General features: G+C 52.4%; 3 protein-coding genes across 11 annotated transcripts in view; 2 read left to right on the top strand and 1 right to left on the bottom strand.

The window, feature by feature from the left end:
• The window catches only part of RNF220 (ring finger protein 220), a 216,777-nt gene extending 214,533 nt beyond the window's left edge, over positions 1 to 2,244 (top strand). For all 5 annotated transcript variants that reach the window (XM_082364770.1, XM_082364769.1, XM_082364772.1 and 2 more), the window contains 3 exons: positions 85 to 193; positions 341 to 415; positions 1,168 to 2,244. In XM_082364770.1, coding sequence (XP_082220896.1) covers positions 85 to 193; positions 341 to 415; positions 1,168 to 1,239 — 256 coding nt within the window. In that variant the 3' untranslated portion in view covers positions 1,240 to 2,244. The remainder of the gene's footprint in view (positions 1 to 84; positions 194 to 340; positions 416 to 1,167) is intronic.
• Positions 2,245 to 3,755: 1,511 nt separating this feature from the next.
• On the bottom strand, positions 3,756 to 22,272 carry TMEM53 (transmembrane protein 53). Of its 4 annotated transcripts, none has more exons than XM_082365653.1 (3): positions 22,053 to 22,272; positions 9,871 to 9,992; positions 3,756 to 5,298 (listed from the first exon to the last, which is right to left on the bottom strand). In XM_082365653.1, the coding sequence occupies exons 1-3, from the start codon at positions 22,111 to 22,113 to the stop codon at positions 4,645 to 4,647; spliced, it is 837 nt and encodes a 278-aa protein (XP_082221779.1). In that variant the 5' UTR covers positions 22,114 to 22,272; the 3' UTR covers positions 3,756 to 4,644. The 4 variants fall into 4 exon arrangements, with proteins under 4 accessions (XP_082221779.1, XP_082221780.1, XP_082221781.1 ...); XM_082365654.1 differs by having other exon boundaries at positions 3,756 to 5,208; XM_082365655.1 differs by having other exon boundaries at positions 3,756 to 5,205.
• Positions 10,474 to 22,850, top strand: part of ARMH1 (armadillo like helical domain containing 1) — a 96,905-nt gene continuing 84,528 nt past the window's right edge. The window contains exon 1 of one of the 2 annotated variants that reach the window (XM_082364555.1): positions 10,474 to 21,741. The gene's annotated coding sequence lies outside the window, so the exon portion shown is untranslated. Of the gene's footprint in view, positions 21,742 to 22,354; positions 22,444 to 22,850 lie in introns of those variants that run through there. The other variant, XM_082364556.1, reaches the window with a different exon arrangement.

Genomic DNA, 22,850 nt, shown 5'->3' with positions numbered 1-22,850 from the left:
TGGAATTCAAGGGAGTTGTAGGCTGGAGGTTCAGGTTAGGGATGCCAGCCTGCTGCCTGCCCAGGTATGCCATCCTCTTTGCAGAATCACCGAAGATTCAGCTGTGACCACGTTTGAGGCCCTGAAGGCTCGGGTCAGGGAACTTGAGCGGCAGCTATCCCGTGGGGACCGTTACAAATGCCTCATCTGCATGGTGAGAGGAAGGGAACCTTGGGCGCCCTTGCTCAGGCTTCAGTGCTCCCTGGGGGTTGGAGAGGGTCTCTGCCCTGTGATCTGGGCCCTTCAGGGGGTGGGACAGCCTCAGAGTGACCCCTCCCTTCTCTGCCCATTTTCTCCCTAGGACTCATACTCGATGCCCCTAACGTCCATCCAGTGTTGGCATGTGCACTGTGAGGAGTGCTGGCTGCGGACCCTGGTGAAGTGGCATGGGGGTCGGGAGTGGGTGGCCATTTGGGGTACTGCCCAGATGTCCGTGCTCATGCTTGAGCCTGCTTCGGGGGAGGAGGAGCGAGGGGCAGGGGGAGCAAAAGCATAGACCACAGCCCGAAGCCAGGATATTCACCCCCAAGCTCACTGCCCTCCCTCCTCCCCCACCCAGGTTTATTAAATTCTCCCCACGCGTGGGTTCTCTGCCTGCTCCCTTCCCCCGTCCCCCCACCCCAGCAGGCCCACGTATTACACACAGCAGTGAGATCCCGGGTCAGGAGGAGGCTGGGTGTGGGTGAGCAGGACCAGGGCCTCAGCCCCTCCCCCTCCCATTACTAAGCTCCTTCTGCTCCTACCCCTGTTCTTCGCTCGGGAGCAGCCATTAAAATGTCGCCCGGAGACAGCAATAAAAGGCCCGGACGTGGGCTCTGTGTCCTGATCAAAGGCCGCGTGTAATCTCGTTAGGGCCGCGGCAGCCACAGCTGGACCCAGCCTTGTTCTCATTACTGGGGCTCCCGCTGCGGGCCTGGCCAGCCGGTTTGATCCTGGCGTCTCCCCAACACAGGAGTGTGCCTGCCTGCTCACAGAGGCCGCCCATGCCTCCCCAGCCCAGGTGGGCAGGACCGATCCGAGGTCCCAGCACACAGCTGGTTCGGGGAGATGCGGCTGCAGGCCCAGGGGCTCACACGAGCAAATGTGCGGCACAGGGTATAACCAGAGCCCTCCCTGTTCTCCCTGCAGGGTGCCAAGAAGCTCTGCCCTCAGTGCAACACCATCACAGCGCCCGGAGACCTGCGGAGAATCTACTTGTGAGCTAGCCACCCCAGGCAGGCCTTGCCTCGAGCGCCCCACCTGCCCCGCCTGTGACGTGACCCCCCCCCCTTGTACATACTTGCACACAGGTTCCCCGTGTACATACATGCACACACATGAACGCACACACACATGCACACACACAGGACTCGAGCCAGAGTGGAGGCTGAGGCCCAGGCCCTGCCTGCTGGCTCCCACCAAGATTGGGGACCATACCTGTTCCAGGCTCCGTTCCCAGGGTGGGGCAGGGAGGTGGGGGTAGGGGGAGTAACCAGGCAAGGCTCCTGAGATCCAGCCCCCCCGACTGACAGACGGACAGACAGACATGCAAACACCAGACTGAAGCACATGTAATATAGACCGTGTATGTTTACAATGTTGTGTATAAATGGGACAACTCCTCACCCTCTACCCCGTCCCCTCCCCTTTGGTTGTATGATTTTCTTCTTTTGTTAAGAACACCTGGAAGCAGTGCCTCCTTTAGGGCTGGCTGGGGGCTCGGCCCATCCACCTCTTGGGGTGCCTGCCTCTCCCTCTCCCTCTCCCTCTCCCTCTCCCTCTCCCTCTCCCTCTCCCCCTCCCCCTCCCCCTCCCTCTCCCTCTCCCTCTCCCGTGGTTCTCTTCCCTCTCCCATGTGCTCGGTGTTCAGTGGTGTATATTTCTTCTCCCAGACGTGGGGCACGTGCCCCAAGGGACATGATCCTCTCCTTAGTCTTAGCTCCTGGGGCTCTTCATAAGGAGTTGGGGGAGGGGGGAGGCACAGGAAATGGGAACCGAGCTGAAGCAGGGGCTGAGACTGGGGCTGGATGAGGGTGCTCCTGGCTACCCAGCCTTCTGCAGAGAACCTTCCCTGGGATTAGACTGCTGTTCCCAGGGAAAAGTGTTGTCTCCCCTGCCCTTCTTGTGGGCTCCATGGTGTGATGCTGTGTCTGTATATTCTATACAAAGGTACTTGTCCTTTCCCTTTGTAAACTACATTTGACATGGATTAAACCAGTATAAACAGCTGCTGCCTCTGTGCATGTGTATAGGGAGGGGTGGATGATGGAGTGGTATGAACAGAGGCAGTTAAGGGGTTAATTCCTGGCCGCAGTGTGGGAAAGGACTTGGCTATGGGTTTGTAAAGCAGTGTGGGGTTGGTCTGCTCAGGGGCCCTGGAGCACTGTCAGGGGTCGGGGTGAGGCTGGGACCTGGACTCCTGACTATTGATGGGTAGGGGCTCCAGGTTAATTCCTTATCGATGCAGAATCGTCAGCTCATTAATCACAGAAGAGGTCAGAGCTTGGGGCTACAGAGGGGTTGCAGCCTGTATCCCCCAGTCTAGGGCTGGAACGGCTATAAGCTTGGGTGAAAATATAAGCCCCAAACCTCTGTCCCTTTCTAGTCCCTTGAAGTGAGCCAGGGACCAAAAATGGAACCACCATCTCAGTCCCCTGTGGCTTCTGTTCTCCATCCTAGTGACCAACAGCCTGGTATAGTTAACTGCCCAGATCAAACAAACAGTAGGAACCCCCTTTAACCAAAGTGGACCCTCAAGTCAGGGAACTGAGGCTGGGCAGCCAGCACTGGAGATGGAGCTCTGTCAAACGGTTATCCCCACGGCTGCCCAGTGCCAGTGAGTGAGCAGCATTCTGGGTACTTGGGCAGGGGCTCAAAGCTGCAGAGGAGTCCTTGTCCACCACAGAAAGCTGTTTTGACAAAACAAGATTTTGCTAAAATTCAAGACCTCAGAATATCTTTATGACTCCAGACTCCTCTCCACACATTCTCACACAGCAGGCCCACCCTCCGTCTTCCCAAATCTCAGACACACCTGTCTCCTCTGGGATGCCCACAATGAATATTATAGAATCAGGTCCAGTTGGCAGCTCATGTCCCTCTCTGCACCCAGATGACAAATCACCCTGGTTGGAGTCCAGCGAAGGCCCTTCACAGGCCCAGGCCCAGCTTGATGGCACCAAATATTCTGAAAGCAAGGATCCTGGGGCCCAAGATTCTAGGGAATGTATGTGGCCCGTTGAGGCAGAGCAGCCCCAGTGATGGCTGAGGGTTTGGAAGAGAAGTGGGCAATGCCCAATCCCCACCGGGCTGGCTCCTTTCGGCTCTCTACTCTCCGCTCTCCCTGCCTTGGACTCAGTGGGTCCTTGATGGCTGGTTACTTCCACCTTGGGGACCATATGCTCTCTAACAGGAGACGTTAACCCAGAGTGAGGGCATGAAACCCGCCCTGCTGTGGGATCCTTGAGCACTGTCGCATGCAGCACTGCCACCTGTTGGCCATGCCTAGGAATGCAGCCATGCAGGCATAGGAACTGGCTGCCACAGTCGTGGGGGAGTCCCAGAGGGCTGAGGCGATGTAGGGAGAGCTTGGCTCTGGAGACAGAGGGTCCATCAGCCCTGAGACTATCAGGGGTCAGCTCCCACCCAGAGCTTTTCCAGCCATCTCCTTCACTGCCGGTCAAACTTTCAAAGCCCATCCCTGCCCCCCAAGTCCCTCGATCACCACAGTAAGCTCATTAAATCAACAAATATTTATTGAATGCCTGCTATGTGCCAGCATTGTGCAGCAGTGACTTGTAGAATGATAGATGATACAGGACTCTAAGGCTGAAGGCACTGCTTCTGCCTACAGAGGATCCAAGTGGGTCTCCCTCGAGGAGATGAAGGAGTTTTTTTCAGGCCAGTGGTTCTGGTTCTGGTCTTTAGGGCTCCTGACTCAGCTTGTCCCAGCTCCCATCTGGCGCTGCTGTCTTCCTGCTCCCCACTCCATCTGCCCATTACACACACATCTTGCAACTTTCCTGGATCTAGCGGCTTCCTGGCAAAGTGTGGTACACCTGGACAGGCCCCCCACCTGTGTATCCTCAGCTCCCCATTTGGCTTCCACATCAGACTCCCTGGCAATGAGAAGCCTGAGTGAACTGCCAAGTGGGATCCACAGGGACGGTACTCCATGCTGTGGGGCTCTGCCCTTCTGGGACCTGGGAGCACAGATCACAGCCCCTGCCCCAGCCTGCCCCTACCCTCTGGCACCTATTCAAGGAATCGGAGATCAACGCTGGGGCTCATCCTCACCCCCACCCCCCACCCCCAGCTTTATTAACCCTTCACAGCCTAAATGCCACAGGGGTCAACAGCCTGACTGTTGCACTTATCCAAACACAACCACTGCTAGGCTTCCGCAGAGACCTGCGCAGGCACTCCTGCCCCTAGAATCCTGGGATAAGCAGACCACCACAGTCCCCAGGACAGAGGCCCATGGAAATTCTCTACCTGGAGGACCATAAAGTCCCAGAGGGCTGCAGGGAGTTGAAGCAGAAGAGGACCCCACCCATGGATGTAGGTTATGGGGAGGTGTCAGGCATTTATTTCTGGAGCAGAGGTGAGGTGGGTAGGGCAAGGACCTCAGCACTGGACGCAGCTGCGCATGAAGTTGACACAGAGGCTCGTGTAGTAAGTAGGGTAGTCGCGGAGATGGCTGACGTGTGCAGATGACACAAAGTCCACAGAGTGCACCAGGACCCGGTGCGCCAGGCGTGCCTCCACCATGCGCTCCACGTCCCTGGCCAGGACCACCTCGTCGGCCCTGGAGTAGAGGTAGAGCTCGGGCCAGCGAGAGGCTGCGTCGAGCAGCCTGTCATAGAAGTGGGTGTGGAAGAGGGAAGTGAGCGGCGCCAGCAGGACGTGGAACAGGACTGCCACCAGGGCAAAGGCCATCAGGAGCAGCAGGCGCAGCGCGGCAGGCCGGTGCTCCAGGATGGCTGCCAGCGCCCTCAGAGCCCCCAGCAGGTTGCCGTCGCCAGGACCGCTGTCAAAGATGGTGCCCACCACACGCAGGTGGCAGAAGCGCCGGTGGGTCTGCAGGAGCTCCAGCACGTATCGGTACAGCATGACGCCGGCATTGCTGAAGACGTGGAAGAGCAGGGGCTCCTTCTCAACCTCGTAATCAAAGAGCAGCTCAAGCAGCTTCTGGGCCAAGACACGAAGTGAAGGGATGCCCAGGGACTCGGAGAAGAAGACCATGTGCCAGGGGGCTGTGTATCGGATCACGATGCAGCCCTGAGGAGAGGAGAGAGGCCCTGTCCATCCTCGGGGATGGGGTGGGGAGGTGGGGACCAGCTAAGGTCAGAGGGGTCCAGCAGCTCCAGTTTCCACAGGCCCATAAGCTGGCAGTGCTCTAGGCCCTGCTGGAGTCTGGGCAACAGCTCACCTCTCCTAGACGCAGGAAGGTCCACCAGGCCCATTTGTGGAATAAGCGCTTCATGCTGGCCAAGCCCCCTCAGCCTGGGATGGTATGCGAGGCCTGGAGCCCAGAGCTCACTCTGGAAACATCTGGGCTGACCAGAAGGAAGCTTCCTCACTCGGGTCTGCTCCCTGTCTCCCTCCCACCCCTGACCCTGCACCCTCATCTGCTCAACTCTGGCACATTTAAGGCCTCACTGCTGGGCTACACCCTGCTACAGCGACTCTGCTCTTGCCTGTCCCTACTTCCCAGGGACAAACAGGTATCCCCACAAGACTCAACACCAGAGACAGCCTGCAGGCCCAGCCTTGACCACCAGAGGCCACCCGTGAGCCAGGCCCACATGGCGTCAGTCTCTGGCCACTGCCACCTTCCCACAGGGCCCTGAGAACAGAGGCCATACTCCCAAATGTCTGGTTCCAAGGCCTGGGATCACTCCTCACTCTCCCTGAAATTCCAAATACAGTAAACTCCATTGTTCCTCAAATTCTAAAATCTTAGCTAAACTCTCTGTAGGCCTCTGTACCCCTCAATGCCTGGGTCAAGTACACCTCAAGGTCTCCACACAGATCCCCTTCTAGGCCAGTTAGAACAGGCAGCCAAAGCCCCCCTGAGTCCTAATCCTCTATCATTAACATGCGCCAGAGACAAAGGGCCCTTTGTCAGGGGAATCTGAGTTAGGCAGGCTCTGGGGTCAGACAGTTCTGGGCTCAATTCCTGGGACCAGCACTAATTAACAGTATGGATGAACAGCAATTTACTTCATTTTTCTGAGTCTGCATTCCCATCTGTAAGTTGGGAATAACATCCATCTCATGGGATTGTGGTGAAAATGAAACGAAAAAACGTTATCTCGAGTGCCCAAAACAGCACTTGGCACAAAGTCCTCAGCTAAGAGCAGCAGTCATTACTGGTGGTAGGAGTAATAACAAGGAGAAAATTATATGCGCGCAGTACTTGAATGACCCAGAGCCAGAGAGAGATGGTCAGCTGAGGTAACCCTGCCATCAGCCTCCTGACCTTGTCCCCTCCCGCTGACTGTGATCACATGTGCCCCAACTCCTCCTGGCTCTGCTCTCACCAAGACCCTAGCATACCTAAGCACCCCTCCCAAGACTCTGCAGCGGGGGTCACGGATGCTACCTGGCCCCGCAGATCTGGAAAATTTCACAAAGAGCTCTGCTCCAACTCCCCAGAGGGTGCTTTCCACCCACCCTCAACTTACACACAGCATCGCCCACGAACACAAACATACCCCACACCACCACCACACACACACACGACCCTTGGGACTAAATACAGCCTTGTCCGCCTCACACCCCACAGATGCAGACACCCATGGCACCCACTGCACACTAGGGCACCCACTGCACCACCTGTGAAGTGCACAAAAAAGCACAGCCACCAACGCACACCCACAGCACACACACCACTGTAGGTGCTACCTTCAGGAGCCCACACACGTGCGTGCGCACACGCCCACACACACTTCTCCCCAGAAGCGTTCCCATGCAGAACTACCTGTTGATACAGGCATAAACTCAGCAGTTCCTGGGAACTCACCATCTCTGAGGGCGCATGTGCCCTCCACCTCCACGTCACCCGTGAGTGCATGCACAGAGCTTGCCTTGTGAACACCCAACACCCCCTGTGAAGGAAGGGCACATACACCAAGCTTCCCTGGGCCTCGCTCTGAGGTTTCCATCTCTGCTGCCACCTCCCGAGTCAGATGCTCCTAGAACCCCCCTGCACCAAGGACCGGGCTCTCACTGGCTGTCCGATCCCAGTCTCTTCTCTCTCCCCTGAAGCCAACCATCTCTCCATCTCCACACACGCTCGGTCCCAGTCTGATCCATCTGCCCTCACCTCACTCTACTGTATTTCAGTCTCTTCCTCATTCCAGATTCCTGCTCAAACTGATCTCATTAAAAAAAATTAAAGCCTCTGCCTTTCCACCATGTTCCCCTCTAACTCTGTCCCACCCTCTCTTCACCTTCCCAAACTTTGACACCCACCGTCTCCACCTGGTCCCCTCCCACTGACTCCACTCTGACAGCTGCACTGCTCTTACCACGGTCGCCCACATTCTCCCGAATGGCTAAATCCCATGACACCTTTCGGTCCCCACCGTACTTTCTTTCTGGCAGCATTTGGGATTACGAGCTCTTAGAAACACTCTCTGGTAGCCCTGGCTCTTCAATAAGACAGAAACAGGAAAAAATGGACTGTTCTAGACTTATAAGAGACTTAAGGAACAAAATAACTGATGCAATGGGCGATCCTGGATTGGACCCTGGTTCGGGAAAATCAGCTATAAAGGACACTTTGGCGACTATCAGAGAATCTGAATATGGACTGGAAACTCGATGAGATTAAAATGTATTAACATGGGACAGTGGAGACCATGGTCCGAAAAAAAGCAGGATATAAAATAGTGTATTCAAGAGATCTTATTTAGGTAAAGAAAAGATGCACAAACGGGAAAAAAGCTGAAAGGATATATACTAACGCTCAATAGAGGTGATCTCTAGGGGACAGACTATGACTTTTTATATTCTTTTAAATCATAAAGTATCAGGAGTTTGGGGTTGGAAATTTTTTTTCTCTACCCCCATCTTATCCTCCTGACCAGGGGGTAAAGGCACCCACTCGTTTCCCAGACAACCCCCTGCCAACGAGCGCTGCCACCTCAAGCCCTCTGCCTTCCCTGGGATCAATTCCTCCCTCCACTCCATCACTTTCTCCCATGCCGTCTGCCCCAAGAACATCTTTCCTCTCTCCCTCCACAGTGGTCCATTTCCCTAAGACACTCTTCCTGTGGATTCCATCACATTCCCCTGAGTTTTCTTGTCCATCTGTAGCCACTCCTCCCTTCCATGTGGGACCCTCTTCGTCTTCTGCTCCTTTAAGCTTGGGTTCTGTCCTGGGCCTCTTCTCCTTGCCCTCTACACACTCCCTGGGGGAAATCTCATCCACCCCAGAGCCCACGGCTTCTCTTCTAGTGCTCCTTGTTTCAAAGAACCCAGGATCTGCTGCAGCCGGAAACCTGGCATTACCCAGACCCCTCCCTATCCCTGTGCCCACACACAATCTCTCATCCAATGACCACTCTACCTCCTAACAAGCTCTTGATCCATCAACTTCCCTCCACCAGCACCACCAGCCCCAAGGTCCTGACCACCTCAACAAACTCACTTCCCAGCCTCTGGTCCTGGCCCCCACAATCCTTTCCCCACTCGGCAGTGAGGTATTCTCAGAAGCACAAGTCTAACATCACACCCCTGCTTAAGTCCCCTGAGGACCCTCCCAGCCTCATCTCTTCACACTTGCCCTTTCTTTTGTCCTCTGTTCTGGCCACACTCACCTATTCCTAGTCCTCTGCCTGCCCTCAAGGATCTTAGTCTAATGAAGAAGCCAGACAAAACTAGCCTCGCCCAGTAAGTAGAATTCAGAAGCAGCTGAAACTACTTAAGGAATAAGGCAATGCCAGAGGACCAGGCTTGTTGGTTGAGGGGAGGCCTCAAGCTCAGAACTACATCTTTCCTCCAATTCCTCTCCCATTCCAGGGCCACCACACACCTGGGGCACAGCACAGACGTGGGTCAGTGGAGGGAGGCTGAGAGGAGGGGGCCCCAGCTGGCCCTTCTCCCAGGTGACTGCCATTCCTCCTCAGTGCAGGGCTTCCAGCTGGTGGCTGGGGGTCTGTACTGATGCCTCCCTGCTTCGGGAGGTCTGGGCTGAGGAGGGCAGGGTCAGGCCAGCGACCAAGGCTGTGAAAGGGGCTTCCCAGATATAACCAGGCCCTCCCAAGGCTCTCTCCAATAACCACAGCCTCTACATCCAACTCTTGGTGCATCCTGAGATGAAGCAAGGAAACCGCAGTCCTGAATCTCTCTTCCAAGAGGCCCTTCTACTCTGGAAACGTGAAGGTGCCATGGTCAGCCCTAAGACAGAAACTCACCTGGTCAGAAAAGGAGAAAGCCCCAGGAGTCCACACTATGCCCAGCACACCCGGCCCAGGTTCCTGCTGCCCAGAGAGGCAGCACTAGCCAACAGAGACTTGAGGTCTGGGCTGACTCCGCAGCTGGGAGCACATGTGGGATGGGCTGTCCACTGTGGGGCTTAGGGAGGAAGGAAGGGGGAGCAGGTCAGGGGGCTGAAGGGGACAGACCAGGCCACAGAGCTGGCTGCAAAGGGTGGATAATCCTGCCCAAGTCCCCATGGGCCCAGCGTCTTCCTCACAGGCTATTCTTGGTGCCATTTCCAGGCCTGCCTGGGCTGACTGGTGGTCAGCCTCCACTGCAGCCCGGAGATGAGGGCAGCCAAAGCTGGGAGAGCCCCGCAGAGCGGCCCCACGCACTGGGCGTCCGCACACCTGCAGTACTCACCCTTTTGTGGTAGATGGCGCTGTATTTGGCCAGGTTCTTGTCCGTGCAGCCACCCCAGCCCAAGAGAATCACCAAAGGCTGTCGAGTCCCCGCCTCCTTCCCGCCTTGGTTGGGGCTGTTCTCTGAAACACAAGCAGGGTAAGACTGTCATCCCTGGAGTTAGGGTTCGGGGTGGGGGTGACTGGCCAATCCAGAGCCAGCGCTACTCGGGCTGCTGGCAGGGGAGCACCAGGTTCCAGGTCCAGACATCCTGCTGGTCCCTGTGCCTCAGGTTCCCAGGGGGCTCCTTCCTCTGTCCTTCACTTCAACTGGCTTTTAGGCTTCTCAAGAGGCACTGCAGGGTAACTGGAAAAACCCACCTGAGGGCCCCTTTCTTTGGTGACTCAAAGACAGCCCAGGTGAGAAAAGTGAATAAATACTTCCGCCATGCAATTTCACCTTCTAATCCAGGGATCTGCAAACTACAAGCCATGGGCCAAATTCGACCCATGATCTGTTTTCATATGACCTTCAAACTAAAACTAAAAATGTTTTTTACATTTTAAAATGGTTTTTTAAAAAATCAAAAGAAGATTTTATGATGTGAATTGCATGAGCAGATGGAAGAAGAGGGCTTTAAAAGGAGAAATGGGGGACTTCCCTGGTGCCGCAGTGGTTAAGAATCCGCCTGCCAATGCAGGGGACACGGGTTCGAGCCCTGATCCGGGAAGATCCCACATGCCACGGAGCAACTAAGCCCATGCGCCACAACTACTGAGCCTGCGCTCTAGAGCCCGTGAGCCACAACTACTGAGCCCGTGCGTCACAACTACTGAGCCTGTGCACTAAAGCCCACAAGCCACAACTACTGAGCCCCGTGCACCACAACTACTGAAGCCCGCATGCATAGAGCCCATGCTCTGCAACAAGAGAAGCCACCACAATGAGAAGCCCACACACCGCAACAGAGTAGCCCACATTCGCCGCAACTAGAGAAAGCCCGCACACAGCAACGAAGACCCAGCGCAGCCAAAAATAAATAAATAAAATAATTATTAAAAAAAAAAAAAGGAGAAATGGATAAGGCAGTATAAGCAGGGAAGTGAAGCAGACAGACTCTGGCGGCCACTACCAAACCACCCACCCTGTCCTGACAGAGAAGAATAACAGCCGGTATTTACTGAGGTTTAACCCTCACAACAACAATACGAGTAATATTATTACAGATGAGGAAACTGAGGCGCAGAGTGGTTAAGTTACTTGCCTAAGGTCACACAGGAAGTGTAGAGCTGGGAATCTGGTCCCTGCTCCCCATCCTAGCTAAGTCACTTGAGACCTTCTGTGCCACCAGCCCCATCCACAACTAGAAGCTCATCTCCTTCAGTGACGTGCCAAGGCACAAGCCACAAGCTGCTTCTGAAGGCCTCCCTGCAACCTTGTCGGTCAGACCTCCTCTCATTTCCCCTGCCAAGTGAGTACCCACCCTCCTTGGGGCGATTTCTGTGCACAGACTGTCTGTTGCTAGTTATCTGCCCTTCTGAAAGGACCGGGGTGTACCCTTCCAAGGATCAAGCCACTTGGCTATGCTCAGCTGCCACCCTAAGATTTATGGATGCTGGTGGTGACCTGGCAACAGTAAATTTCAAGGCTAGTTAAGAGGATGGTAAATATAAATCACTAACCTTTGGACAAAAGGAAGACAACAATTTCCTGTGGAAATTAATGTGATTGAAAAGTTCAGTGTTCCTGCTCTCCAGCAGTGGCAACTCCGGCCTTTGGAGATTAACTGCCTGCACCCATGGGGATGCCAGACTGAGTTGCAACTCAGCCTGGACCAGGAGCTCCCAGCACCTCATTCCCTTGCTGACCCCTGCCAGCTGTCCCAGGCTCCCCTGACACTGGCCTCAGCCTCTGATAAGAGAGATGGTCCCACAGCTCTAACCAGGCCACTCTAAATATTCTCACCACCTTTCTTGGCCTGGTGGCCTCCTGTCCTTGGCCAGGGCAGCTCTTCGCCTACACTGGCCTTTCTGGTGGAGAGGCTCTATCTGGGCCTCACTGAGGCCCCGGCCCAACCCTGCTGGCAATGACTACCCGTAAAGCTCAGGCTGCAGCAGCCTCATGCGTGGTAATCAACAGCTACAGTTTGGATCTGCCTTTGACCCTCTGAGGTCCAGCAGCTGGATTTCTGAGACTCGCTCCAGGGAGGCTCCCTAACCTCTGTGCAGCTGTCTGAGCATGGGCTCCCCTCCCCCAGCCTATGGGGCTCCCCTCCAGGTACCACCACCAAGACACCAGCAAAGGGTTTGGGGGTTTATCTCAAATAGAGAGAAGGCAGCCAGGGGCGGTCACATCCCCTGGTGGCCGCCCTTACCAGCAGTGGTGGGGCATTCCCAGTCCGGGAAGGTTCAGACACTTCTGTCAGGCCTCTGAGCTGCCCCTCACCCCACAGCTGGGCTCTATAACTCCACTTTGCTCCACTGCAGGTTTTGCCGGCACCCTTGGCTTCACCAACTCAGGCAGAAATGACTCTTCACCAGACACACGTCTCCACGAAGAAACTCAGAATACGGACACCCTGGACACACTGCCTCTTCGCAGAGCCCAAGCTTTCCATAACATTCCTAAAAGGAGGGAATCTGTCCTTCTACTCCAGCCAGGCATTTGAGGCCGCCCCCCTGAAGCACAAGGTGCTCCTCCTACCCACAGGCATCTCCCACTCCCCCGACACAGTCTCTTCCCAGGGCCCCCTCTCCATGCCCATTCCTAACTCAGAGCCTTTGTCATGATCTCCTCCCACTGGAGCCACGCTGCCCATTCTGATTCTAGACGTGGAGCACTATAAACCAGAAAAGTCCAAGGTGCTCCGGGAACATGGCTGAGAGAGTGATGGTGACCAGGAAAGGCCTCCCACAGGAAGACACGCTTGCTGTGCTGGCCTTGACGGACCGTAGGAGCATGCCAGGTGGAGAAAGGGCATGAGCAGGGGCAGGGGACGATGGAGAGGTTACAGTTGCTCTGGGGCACAGCAAGCAGTCCTAGGAGGCTAGAAGCCTGGAAGAGGGAGCAGCAGTGGGCAGGAGAGCTGCCAAGTGTGGGACTGGGGCCCAATCCTGCAAGGCCCCCAAGCCATGCTTAGGAGTCAGGATTTTATCCGGAGCAGTGGAGAGCGAATGAAGATTCTGGAACTGGGGGAGTGGCATGATGCAGTCTGTATTGATTAATGACTTGCACAATTACTCGTATAATGTCTGTCTCCCCTCAGCCAGTAGGCTCTGTGAAGGCAGGAACTGGGTTTGTTGCATTCAGCGCCATATTCCCGGTGCCCAGCAGTGTAGCTGGCCCGTCTAGGCACTCAGCAGAAACATGCTGAATGAATGAACACGTGGCTGCAAATTGAAGGATAGATCCAAGGAGAAAGAGCTGGCATTCTTCTTGTTACCCATTGCCCTTTCCAGAGTAATAAAAGTAATAGCTATGGCTATTGTTATTTATTGCCACATCCAGATCATGATTCCTCCATTCTCTGTAAAAGCCCCTGCTCCTTTTATGCTCCTTCCACTGGTCATCCCCCTCTCCCCCTCCCACTGCTGACATCTCCTGGCCTCTGGCCACTGCCCCTCAGGCACTGAAGACTCGGGCACTGGCTCTGTCTCCCACTTCTACACCAGGACTTACCACAGCCCTGCACAGGCAATCAAACCCACCTTGGTCCTAAACCATCACAAACCTCTCTGAATTCCACATCTCCTTTAGCTCCTACCTCCCCCTCTTTCCCATCACCAAGAAAAACAATAACAATAACAGCAAAAAGAGAATTGTGTCAGGCACTATTCGAAGCACTTTATATATCAACTCATTTAATCCTCACAACAATCGTACGAACAAGGTACTGTTATTATTCTCATTTTACTGATTAAAAACTAAGCCACAGAGATAGTAAATAATTGTTCAAGGTTACACAACTAATAAGCAGTGAAGCTGGAATCCAAACCCAGGTGGTCTGACTCAGAGACCAGCTCATCACCACTACCCCAGGAGGCCCCCTGGGTAAAAAAAACAAGTCTTAACCAAATCTCTTTCCACTCAGCTCCAAACCCGTACACATGGCTGCCTCTTTATAGCAACAGATCCAACACCAACCTCTTCCACCTGCTCCTCCTCAGGGACTGGCCATCGCAGTCAGAACCTCAGCATACGCTGCCTCATTTTGTCCCTCGACCACCCGAGGAGTTAGCTGCTATTGCTATCCCCATTTTACAGATAAGAAAACTAAAACACAGAGAGGGTAAGTCTTTTTCCCCAAAAACACACAGCCAGGAAGTGGCACAGCCAGCATCCATCTCTGGACCACCATGCCACACTACCCCCCGCCTCCAGGACCTTGCACATGCGCCTCACTCCCCAGCCCTGGAGGCTGATGCTCCATGTTATGCTTTGCTAATGCCCATGCCACCTGCTGAGTCAGCTCACTGTTGACATCCAAGAAGCCCCCCTTGATGCCCTCCCCAGACCCTTCATCACTAGACTGGGTTAGATGCCCCTCCTCTGTATTGTCACAGCACCACCATCACCATGCCACTGTACTTATCCACTGCACCGAAAGGGCCCATTAAGAACAGGTCATGTTACTACTGTAACACGCAAGGCAAGAGTTGGCAAATGCCTGAACCAGAGCAGTGGGGGACAGGTAGGAAGGGGGAAGGAAATGATAGGGAGAAGAGAATCACAACAATTTTGGAACATGTATTAAAAGCCTCAAAACACATGCACTCTTTGACTTAGTAATTCTACTCCTATGAAAGAAAAATGTTTAATCATATGGAAATAGTCTGTAATACATTAAGCAGATCATAGACATAAATGTAAGAGCTAAAACTATAAAACTCTTAGAAGAAAATGTAAGAGTAAATCTTTGTGACCTTGGATTAGGGAATGGTTTCTTAGACATGACTAAAAGTACAAGGAATAAAAGAAAAAATAGACTTCATCAGAATTGAAAACTTTTGAACATCAAAGGACACCATCAAAAAGTGAAGAAACCAGACTTCCCTGGTAGCGCAGTGATTAAGAATCCACCTGCCAATGCAGGGGACACAGGTTCGAGCCCTGGTATGGGAAGATCCCACATGCCGCGGAGCAACTAAGCCCGTGCGCCACAATTACTAAGCCTGCTCTCCAGAGCCCGAGTGCCACAACTACTGAAGCCCACGCACCTAGAGCCCGTGCTCCACAACACGAGAAGCCACTGCAATGAGAAGCCCACGCACCCCAATGAAGAGTAGCCTCCGCTCACCACAACTAGAGAAAGCCCACGCGCAGCAACAAAGACCCAATGCAGCCTAAATAAATAAATAAATTTATTTTTTTTTTAAATGAAGAAACACACAGAATGGGAGAAAATTTTTGCAAATCATATATCTGATAAGGGGTTTGTATCCAGGATACATAAAAAAACTCTCACAATTCAAAAATAAAAAGACAAATAACCCAACTTTACAATAGGCAAAGGATTTGAAGACATTTCTCCAAATAAGATGTACAAACGGCCAATAAGATCATGAAAAGGTGCTCAACATCACAGTCATTAGGGAAATGAAAATCAAAACCACGAGACAGCACATTATACCCACTAGGATGGCTATAATAAAAAGTCAGATAATACCAAGTGTTGATGAGGATGTGGAGCATTCAGAACCCTCATACACTGCTGGTGAGAATGCAAAAAGGTGCATCTACTTTAGAAAGCAGTTTGGAAGTTCCTCAAATAAAATTAAACATTGAGTTTCCATATGACCCAGCACTTCCACTCCTAGGTATATACCCAAGAGAACTGAAAACATATGTCCACACAAAAACCTGTACACGAATGTTCACTGCAGCATCATTCACGATAGCCAAAAAGTAGAAACAATCCAAATGTCTATCACCTGTAAATGGATGAACAAAATGTGGTATATCCATTCAATGGAATATTATTTGGTCATAAAAAGAAATGAAGTACTGCTAAAACATGGATGAACCTTGAAAACATATGCTAAGTTAAAGAAGTCAGACACAAAGACCATATATTGCATGATTCCATTTATATGAAATGTCCAGAATAGGGAAGTCCACACGGTAGAAAGTAGATTAGTGGCTGCCAGGAGCTGGAGGGAGGGGGAAGTGGGCAGAGACTGCTAATGGTTCAGGGCTTCTTTTGGAGGTGATGAAAATGCTCTGAAATTAGATAGTGGTGACAGTTGCACAATTCTGTAAATATACTAAAAACCAATGAATTGCACATTTTAAAAGGGTGAATTTTATGGTACGTGAATTGTATCTCAATAATGTTATTATTTTAAGAATTAACAGTAACACATTAAGTGAAAAAGCAAGTTGCAAAGAAGTATGTACAACAGAATACCTATATACATACATACACACATACCTACACATACTTATGCATAGAAAAAAATACATCAAATATTAATAGCAATTATTTCTGGGATCAGAGGCAATTTCTTTTTCATGATTTTTTTTTCTACTCACTTTCTAAAATCCATATGTATCACTTTTGCAATGAGAGCTAAAATATTATTTTTTAAAAAAGGGTCGGGGGGGTGTTTCCCTGGTGGCGCAGTGGTTGAGAATCTGCCTGCCAATGCAGGGGACACGGCTTCGAGCCCTGGTCTGGGAAGATCCCACATGCCGCGGAGCAGCTAGGCCCGTGAGCCACAATTACTGAGCCTGCACGTCTGGAGCCTGTGCTCCGCAACAAGAGAGGCCACAACAGTGAGAGGCCCGTGCACCGCAATGAAGAGTGGCCCCCACTTGCCGCAACTAGAGAAAGCCCTCGCACAGAAACGAAGACCCAACACAGCCATAAATAAATTAATTAATTTAAAAAAAAAAAGGTGGGGGGAGGTGTCCTGCAGAGTCAACAGCACTTGAGAAGTCAAAGAGATCACGGATACGCAGAAGCCCCTTGGCGAGGCAGAAGTATTCTTTTCAACCCTGGCACTTCTTCAGTACCCCACAAAACAATTTAATCTCACGGGCTCTCTGTCCTCTGGACTTTTCTCAACAAACAACACTGACACCAATAATACAAGAATTACAGATACATACTATATTGTACAACAGTTCAAGTCATAAAACTAAAGCATAAATTGGATTGTGTATATCCCAGGGGCATATGGGGAAGACAAAGGAAAGGGCTGACAAGGCATAAGAATCTGTGGAACAATATGTGCTTTTCTTCTGCAAGCCAGAACGAAAATACAAAGAACCTATGTTTTCTTCTTAAAATACAAGGAATAAAAGGATCCTCAATTTCCTCTACTCCCAAGAAATACTTTCTAGAGTCTCACAGTTCCTATATTTAAACCAAATTACTTCATTTTAAATTTACTTTTTTTTTTTTGGAGTAACAGCATAGGAGAGTAGCATGGTATCTAGGAGTGCATACTGTATAAAACCATACCTGGGTTCAAATCTCTGGTTCTGCCACCAATAACTATGAAACAGACCTTGAGCTAGTTCTCTAAGCTTCAATTTCCTTATCTGTGAAATGGGGATAATAATACATAGGACTGAATAAGATAGTGACTACTGAGGGCTTAGCATGTTACCCTGGCACAAAGAAAGAGTTCAATGAATTGAAGTTATTATTACTTCATGAGGAATGCATGCTCACTGCAGAAAAAGCAGAAAATGAATATCTCATAAAATTGGAATCATACTGCTTTTGTAATCTGCTTTCTTCAATTTAGCAATATATTGTGAACATCTCTCCCTGTCGGTTTATATATCTCTACACCATTCTTTTTAGTGGCTGCAGAGCAGCTATGGAATATTTCATAATTTATGGTGGCCAAGCTCCCATTATTGGACATGATGTTGTTTCCAATCTTTTGCTGTTATAAAAATACTTTAATGGACACCTCTTTCTTCCTGCATGTCCTTAATTGTTTCCTAGAAATGGAACTGTATTCAGTCAGTACTTCCTGATGGCAACTGAAATCTACATGCACAGGCTTTGGAGCGAGGCTCCCAAGTTGGAATCTGGGATAACCTGGGGCAAGATACTTCACCTCCCCTGAGCTTCTGTTCCTCATCTGTAAGACAGGATAAGAGTACTCCCTACTTCACAAGGTGGTCGTGAGAAGTAATAAAATCATAAGAGGGGTTCCTGGCAGGCCTGGGATGTGAGCCAGGCATGGTCAACAATGTAAGTGCAACAGAAACCACAGAGACCTCAGGCAAAGGAGGCCAGCAAAGGGTCCTTCACGTCTGGAGCTCAGATCCAGGGCCTAGCACGGTGCCTGGTATAAAGCAGACAAATTAGGAAGGGTTTTTATTAATGCATGAAAGAAAAGACACCGTGATTAAAAAAATAAACAAAACTCCCCTGTTTAAAAAAGAAAAGCACCTACGGGGTCCCCACAGACAAGAAGAGGGTCTAGTCCCAACCCTTCACCCGGGGCTTTGAGGCCTCTCTGGTATGACAGCTCTTGAGATTTTCTCTCCGGCTCCTGAAAGCACCTGGCGGCCTGCTGCCAGGGCCCTGCTCTCTCGGGCCACTCTCAGTCCCCCCAGCGCCCCTAGTTCTGCACTTCCTGCTGCTCCCCATCTACTTGTCAGCCCTCCCGCAGCTCCAGGTCCAGCTTGGGCCACTCTACTACAGGAAGGCAGCCGACCCCTGGGGCCCACCATGGTGGTCCGGACTGTGGTCCACCCCAGACTCTTTCCCCGGTGCCAGGGAAAACTTCCTGGGGGTCAAGACAAGGTCTACATTTCTTTGACCCGGGCAGGCACTCAGCAGAAGAGCAGACTGACAATTAAGCCTGGGCCTACAATAAACCTATCACTTCCCTTCTCTGTGACCCCCCCTGGAAGGCTTTCTTTGTACCCTAAGAGTGAGCCCCTTGTCCCAGCCTCATTAATTCTGTGAATCAATTATTTCTAAAAAATGTTTACTGAACATGACAGCAACAGGGTGCCTTTAAGAAGGCCTGCTGGCCTGCCAGTGAGCCGCAGAGGGGCCCCAGGGCAGGACTTGGCTGACCGTTCTCTGGCTGGGAGGAGGGGCAGCACAGCCCTGGCCTGGGATGGCAGAGCAACTTGGGCGGGGCCCAAGTGCTGCCAAACGACTCCCTTCAGCTCATTTGGCACTTCATCCTTGCCAGGCTCTGGCAACACTGAGCAAAACCCTCCAACAACACGACAGAGATCCCTGCTGTGGCAGCCCTGAGAACAGAACCTTCCCCAAGGAAATGAGATGAGAATACCCGATTCTCACTTAGGAGGGTGAGGGGATCACTGGTCAAAGAGGAGTGGGTGGGATGGGGGGAAATGCTGGGTCAAGGGATCAGCTTCAGCAAAGGACCAGGCAGACGACCCTCATTCGGCCCAGACAGCCACAGATACTTGCTGGTGGGAATCCCAGCAGAAGGACCCTGGGCTCTGAACGACCCCAGATCTGTAGCTGCCTTCCAGCTAATTGATGTGCCAGCAGAAGCTGCTCGCCTCTCTATCAACTCACAGCAGTGCTGGGCTCTGTGGCTCTGATGCTCAATTATGGGGGAAAAGCAATTCCAGAAACCGAATATGACTGTCCTACACACTTCTCCACCGTTAAACAATAATTGCGAAAGAGAGACAATCTCTGGACCCCCAAAGATTGTCTGTGAAGCCCTGTCAGCCTGGAGGGGAGCTCTCTGCAGACAGGAAGAAAACAGAATCAGGGGATCACAGTGCTGTCACTTCCTTCTGAGGGCCATACAGCCTTGAGTTCAGCTCTGGGCTATGCACTTTGAGAGGGAAAGGAATGAGAAACCAAAGCCAGTGCAGAGGAGCAATCAGAAGGAGGAGGCTATTAGAACCACACCAGAGGAGGAACAACTGAAGGCCCTGGAGGTATTTCTCTTGGAGAAGAGAGATGAGCTGTCCTCTTGCAAAGAGAGGAAGAGAGACTACCTTGCTCTGTGTTGCACCCACCACAACATCCTAGCCCTGCAGTTACCACGTCTTTGTGAAACCACCTGCTTCTAAGCCCTGAACCCTCCCCAGAACCACAGCTCCTTGAAGGAGTCTGTGTGTGAGTCACTTCTGAGGCACCAGCAACTAACCCATGGCCAGGACACAGCAAATGCTGAACTGAAAGCAGAAATGACAGGAAGGCCTATTGTGGCTCAAGAAAGGGAAGTGCTTTCTAACAATCCCAGTTGCCTCCAACAGGCCAGGATATTTGGGAGGAAGCATCCTGTCAGGGAAGGGTCTGGTGGCAACAGCATTCTCTCATGCCAGGAGAAGGATGCAAGACAAAGTGGCCCCCTGAGATTTCTTCCAATTCTAGGACCCAGCTCCCTGAAGCAGGGAGGGGAGCCGCAAGGGGAGGAAATATACCAACAGAGCACCTGCTCCATGCCAGGCACACACATCCAGTCACTACCTTGTTAACCCTCACAATAGGGAATCTGAGGCTCAGAGAGGTTCAATAACTTGCCAAAGCCATAGAACAGCAGGAGGTAGAACTGAAATGCAAACCAAGACCACCAGGTTGCCCACGTGGGATGAGGGAGAACTTCTGCCCTCCTGGCCATGCAGAAGGCAGCTCCAGCTCTTTGCAGCTGAAGGTTCTCCAAGGGCAATATTATTAACTGGCTTTATCTCCCACTGATGCCAAAACTTTTCAAAAGCATTTTTACATCTATAAGCCTAAGAGCCCTCGGCCAACAGAGGGCTCTAGAGAAATACAGCTGGTCTGGAGCCATCTGTTCTGGGGGAGCCTAGGGGTTGCACTCCCCTCGTAGACCCCACCCCAGGAACACAAGATGCTATGGGAGGGGTCCGGGAAGGCTCTCCTGAAAGAGGTAACATCTGAGTGAAGCCTTAAATGATGAACTAGGCAAGCGAGGGGGCAGTGTGGGGCAGCAGAGGGAAAGGGCATTCCAGACAGAAGAAATGGAGGGAGCACAGGCAGAGAAGCAAGAAGTGTGTGGAGAATCACAAGCAGTTTGGGGTTGCTAGAACATAAAACTCAAATTGAACAGTGGAAGGACACAGTGATCAAAGAGGTAAGCAGGGTCTGCTAAATTATGGAGGACTTTGAATGCCAGGCTAAGGAATCTGGATTTGATTTATCCTGAGGGCAATAAGGAGCCACTGAAGGGTTTTATGTAGAACAGTGATAAGATCAAAGCTTTGCACTGGGAAGACGGTTGTGGTAGCAATAGAAGAGGCTGAGCAGCAGCTGGAGGTGTGAAGACGATGTGGAGTAACGCAGGCAAGACATGCAGCTCAGGCTGGGGTGTATGTCAAGGCTCCTCTACCATGATTCCCAATCAGGGCCAAACTTTCCATTCTCTGGGCCCCCAATCCCACTCACACTGCCAGGGATCCAGACCTGCTCTACAGGCTACTAATTTTGTGGAGCCTCCCACACACCTTTCTGTAATGATACGACTGTAGAGAGGAAAACAAAGCTAATCATTAAACTCACTCTGTGCCAAGCATTATGCTGGGTCCTTTACACAATCTCAGTTGTGCAACCAACAACCCTAGGAGGGAGGTTACTATTGGTACCCCAGCTGTGCAGATGAGGAAACCGAAGTTCAGAGCTGGAAGCCTGCCAAAGGTCATCCAGCTACTAAAGGGAGGAGTCAGGATTTGAGCAGACTGCTATTTCACGGCAGAGACGGCTCTGTAACCACTGCCAAGGAGAGTGCAGAGAACGGAGGGATGAATGTTCTGTGTCCTGGGCTTCTACATGGGCCCCAAGGAAAATAGTGGATGAAATATAATGGGTGGGACCCCGAACCACAACTGCCGAAGAAAGGCTAGCAGTGGGAAGCCCGACCCCAAACAAAGGAATCAGGAGGGCCTTCAGCTACCAGGAGAGAAGCGAAGGTACGGGCCTCAGAACTCCGACTAAAGAGACAGAAAAAAGGGCCCCAACCTGCGGGGTTAGGGGTCAGGTAGACGCCGGGAAGGGGCGGGGCTCGGACACCAAGAGCACTCTGGGGGAGGGGCTTACTAGGGGGCGGGGCTCTCTGGACCCGACCAAGTCTAGGACCTGCGGTGAGGGGGGGGCCCCCCACCGTGAGGGGGTGGGCCGCGAGAGGACAGGGCCGCAAGAGGGGCGGGGCCACAGCTGCGCTTGCGACCCACAGACTCCTTAGGTCACCTCCCCACGACTGGACCCAACCCTCGTTCCATACCCTGGCTCCGGCAGGGCTGATCCGGGATCTCGATGGTGTAGTCCAGCTGGGCCGAGGCCATGATGAAGGCGCCGGCCCTCAGCTCGGGCCTCCGGCCGGAACTCTCGCTCACGTTCCCGCACCTCACCCGGGGGCCTCCTGGGCACCGCCCAATCACCACCCACCTCCCTCGACGCTACCCAATCCCTGAGCCGCGCTCTGTGACCTCACCCCTTAGCAACCACCAAGTCTCTCTTGGGGCCTCTCGCAGCACCCTGCTAGCTCGGCCCTAGCAACCATGCCCCGCCCCAGTCTATCCCTGGCCCTCAGCCATTGGCTGGCTTGCTTGATCAGGATCAGGTATTGGCCAGCCAAGACGCCGGTCAGGAAGAGTCCCTACTCTCCTGTGTAGGTAAGAGGGTCTGCGGGAGAGTTGCTGTGTTCTGGGGTTGGGGAGGGTCTTCCTTCCTAACCGTGTCTTGTCGTACCGGGTGGACAGCAGTGCCCTTTGACTTACATCATCTAGCTATCTTTACTATCCTCTACCAGCCGCAGCTCCGAGGGCTGGAGGTAGAAAACCGTACAAAACGGCCACAGGAATGCGTGCCAGCCCATCCTCCACCCAGCTGGTCGAGGAATATTCTGACTGGTGAGGTGGGCAGGATGCAAAGGAGGTGCTATTTTCTAGCGAATACTTTAGAGACTGCCCTGTTCGTGCGGGACATAAAGGGGCTAGGGGGTACAGTTTTCTTAAATTTATCCACGCGCTTAAAAAATATTTACTGACTACCTGTTACATAGGTGGACTCTAGTGAGGAT

This window comes from Balaenoptera borealis (assembly GCF_965194805.1).
Source record: "Balaenoptera borealis genome assembly, chromosome: 1".
In the NCBI taxonomy this organism is placed as follows: domain Eukaryota; kingdom Metazoa; phylum Chordata; class Mammalia; order Artiodactyla; family Balaenopteridae; genus Balaenoptera; species Balaenoptera borealis.
The sequence above is the reverse complement of the archived record's forward strand: the minus strand, read 5'-3'. Positions and strand labels throughout refer to the sequence as shown.

Bases quoted from the DNA above. Each gene is read 5' to 3' on its own strand.
- TMEM53 (XM_082365653.1), bottom strand. From the start codon at position 22,113: ATGGCCTCGGCCCAGCTGGACTACACCATCGAGATCCCGGATCAGCCC. The intron at 9,993-22,052 runs GTATGGAACGAG...CTTGTGTTTCAG, and splicing joins TCAGCCCTGCCGGAGCCAGG to AGAACAGCCCCAACCAAGGC. The intron at 5,299-9,870 runs GTGAGTACTGCA...TCCTCTCCTCAG, and splicing joins GCGCCATCTACCACAAAAGG to GGCTGCATCGTGATCCGATA.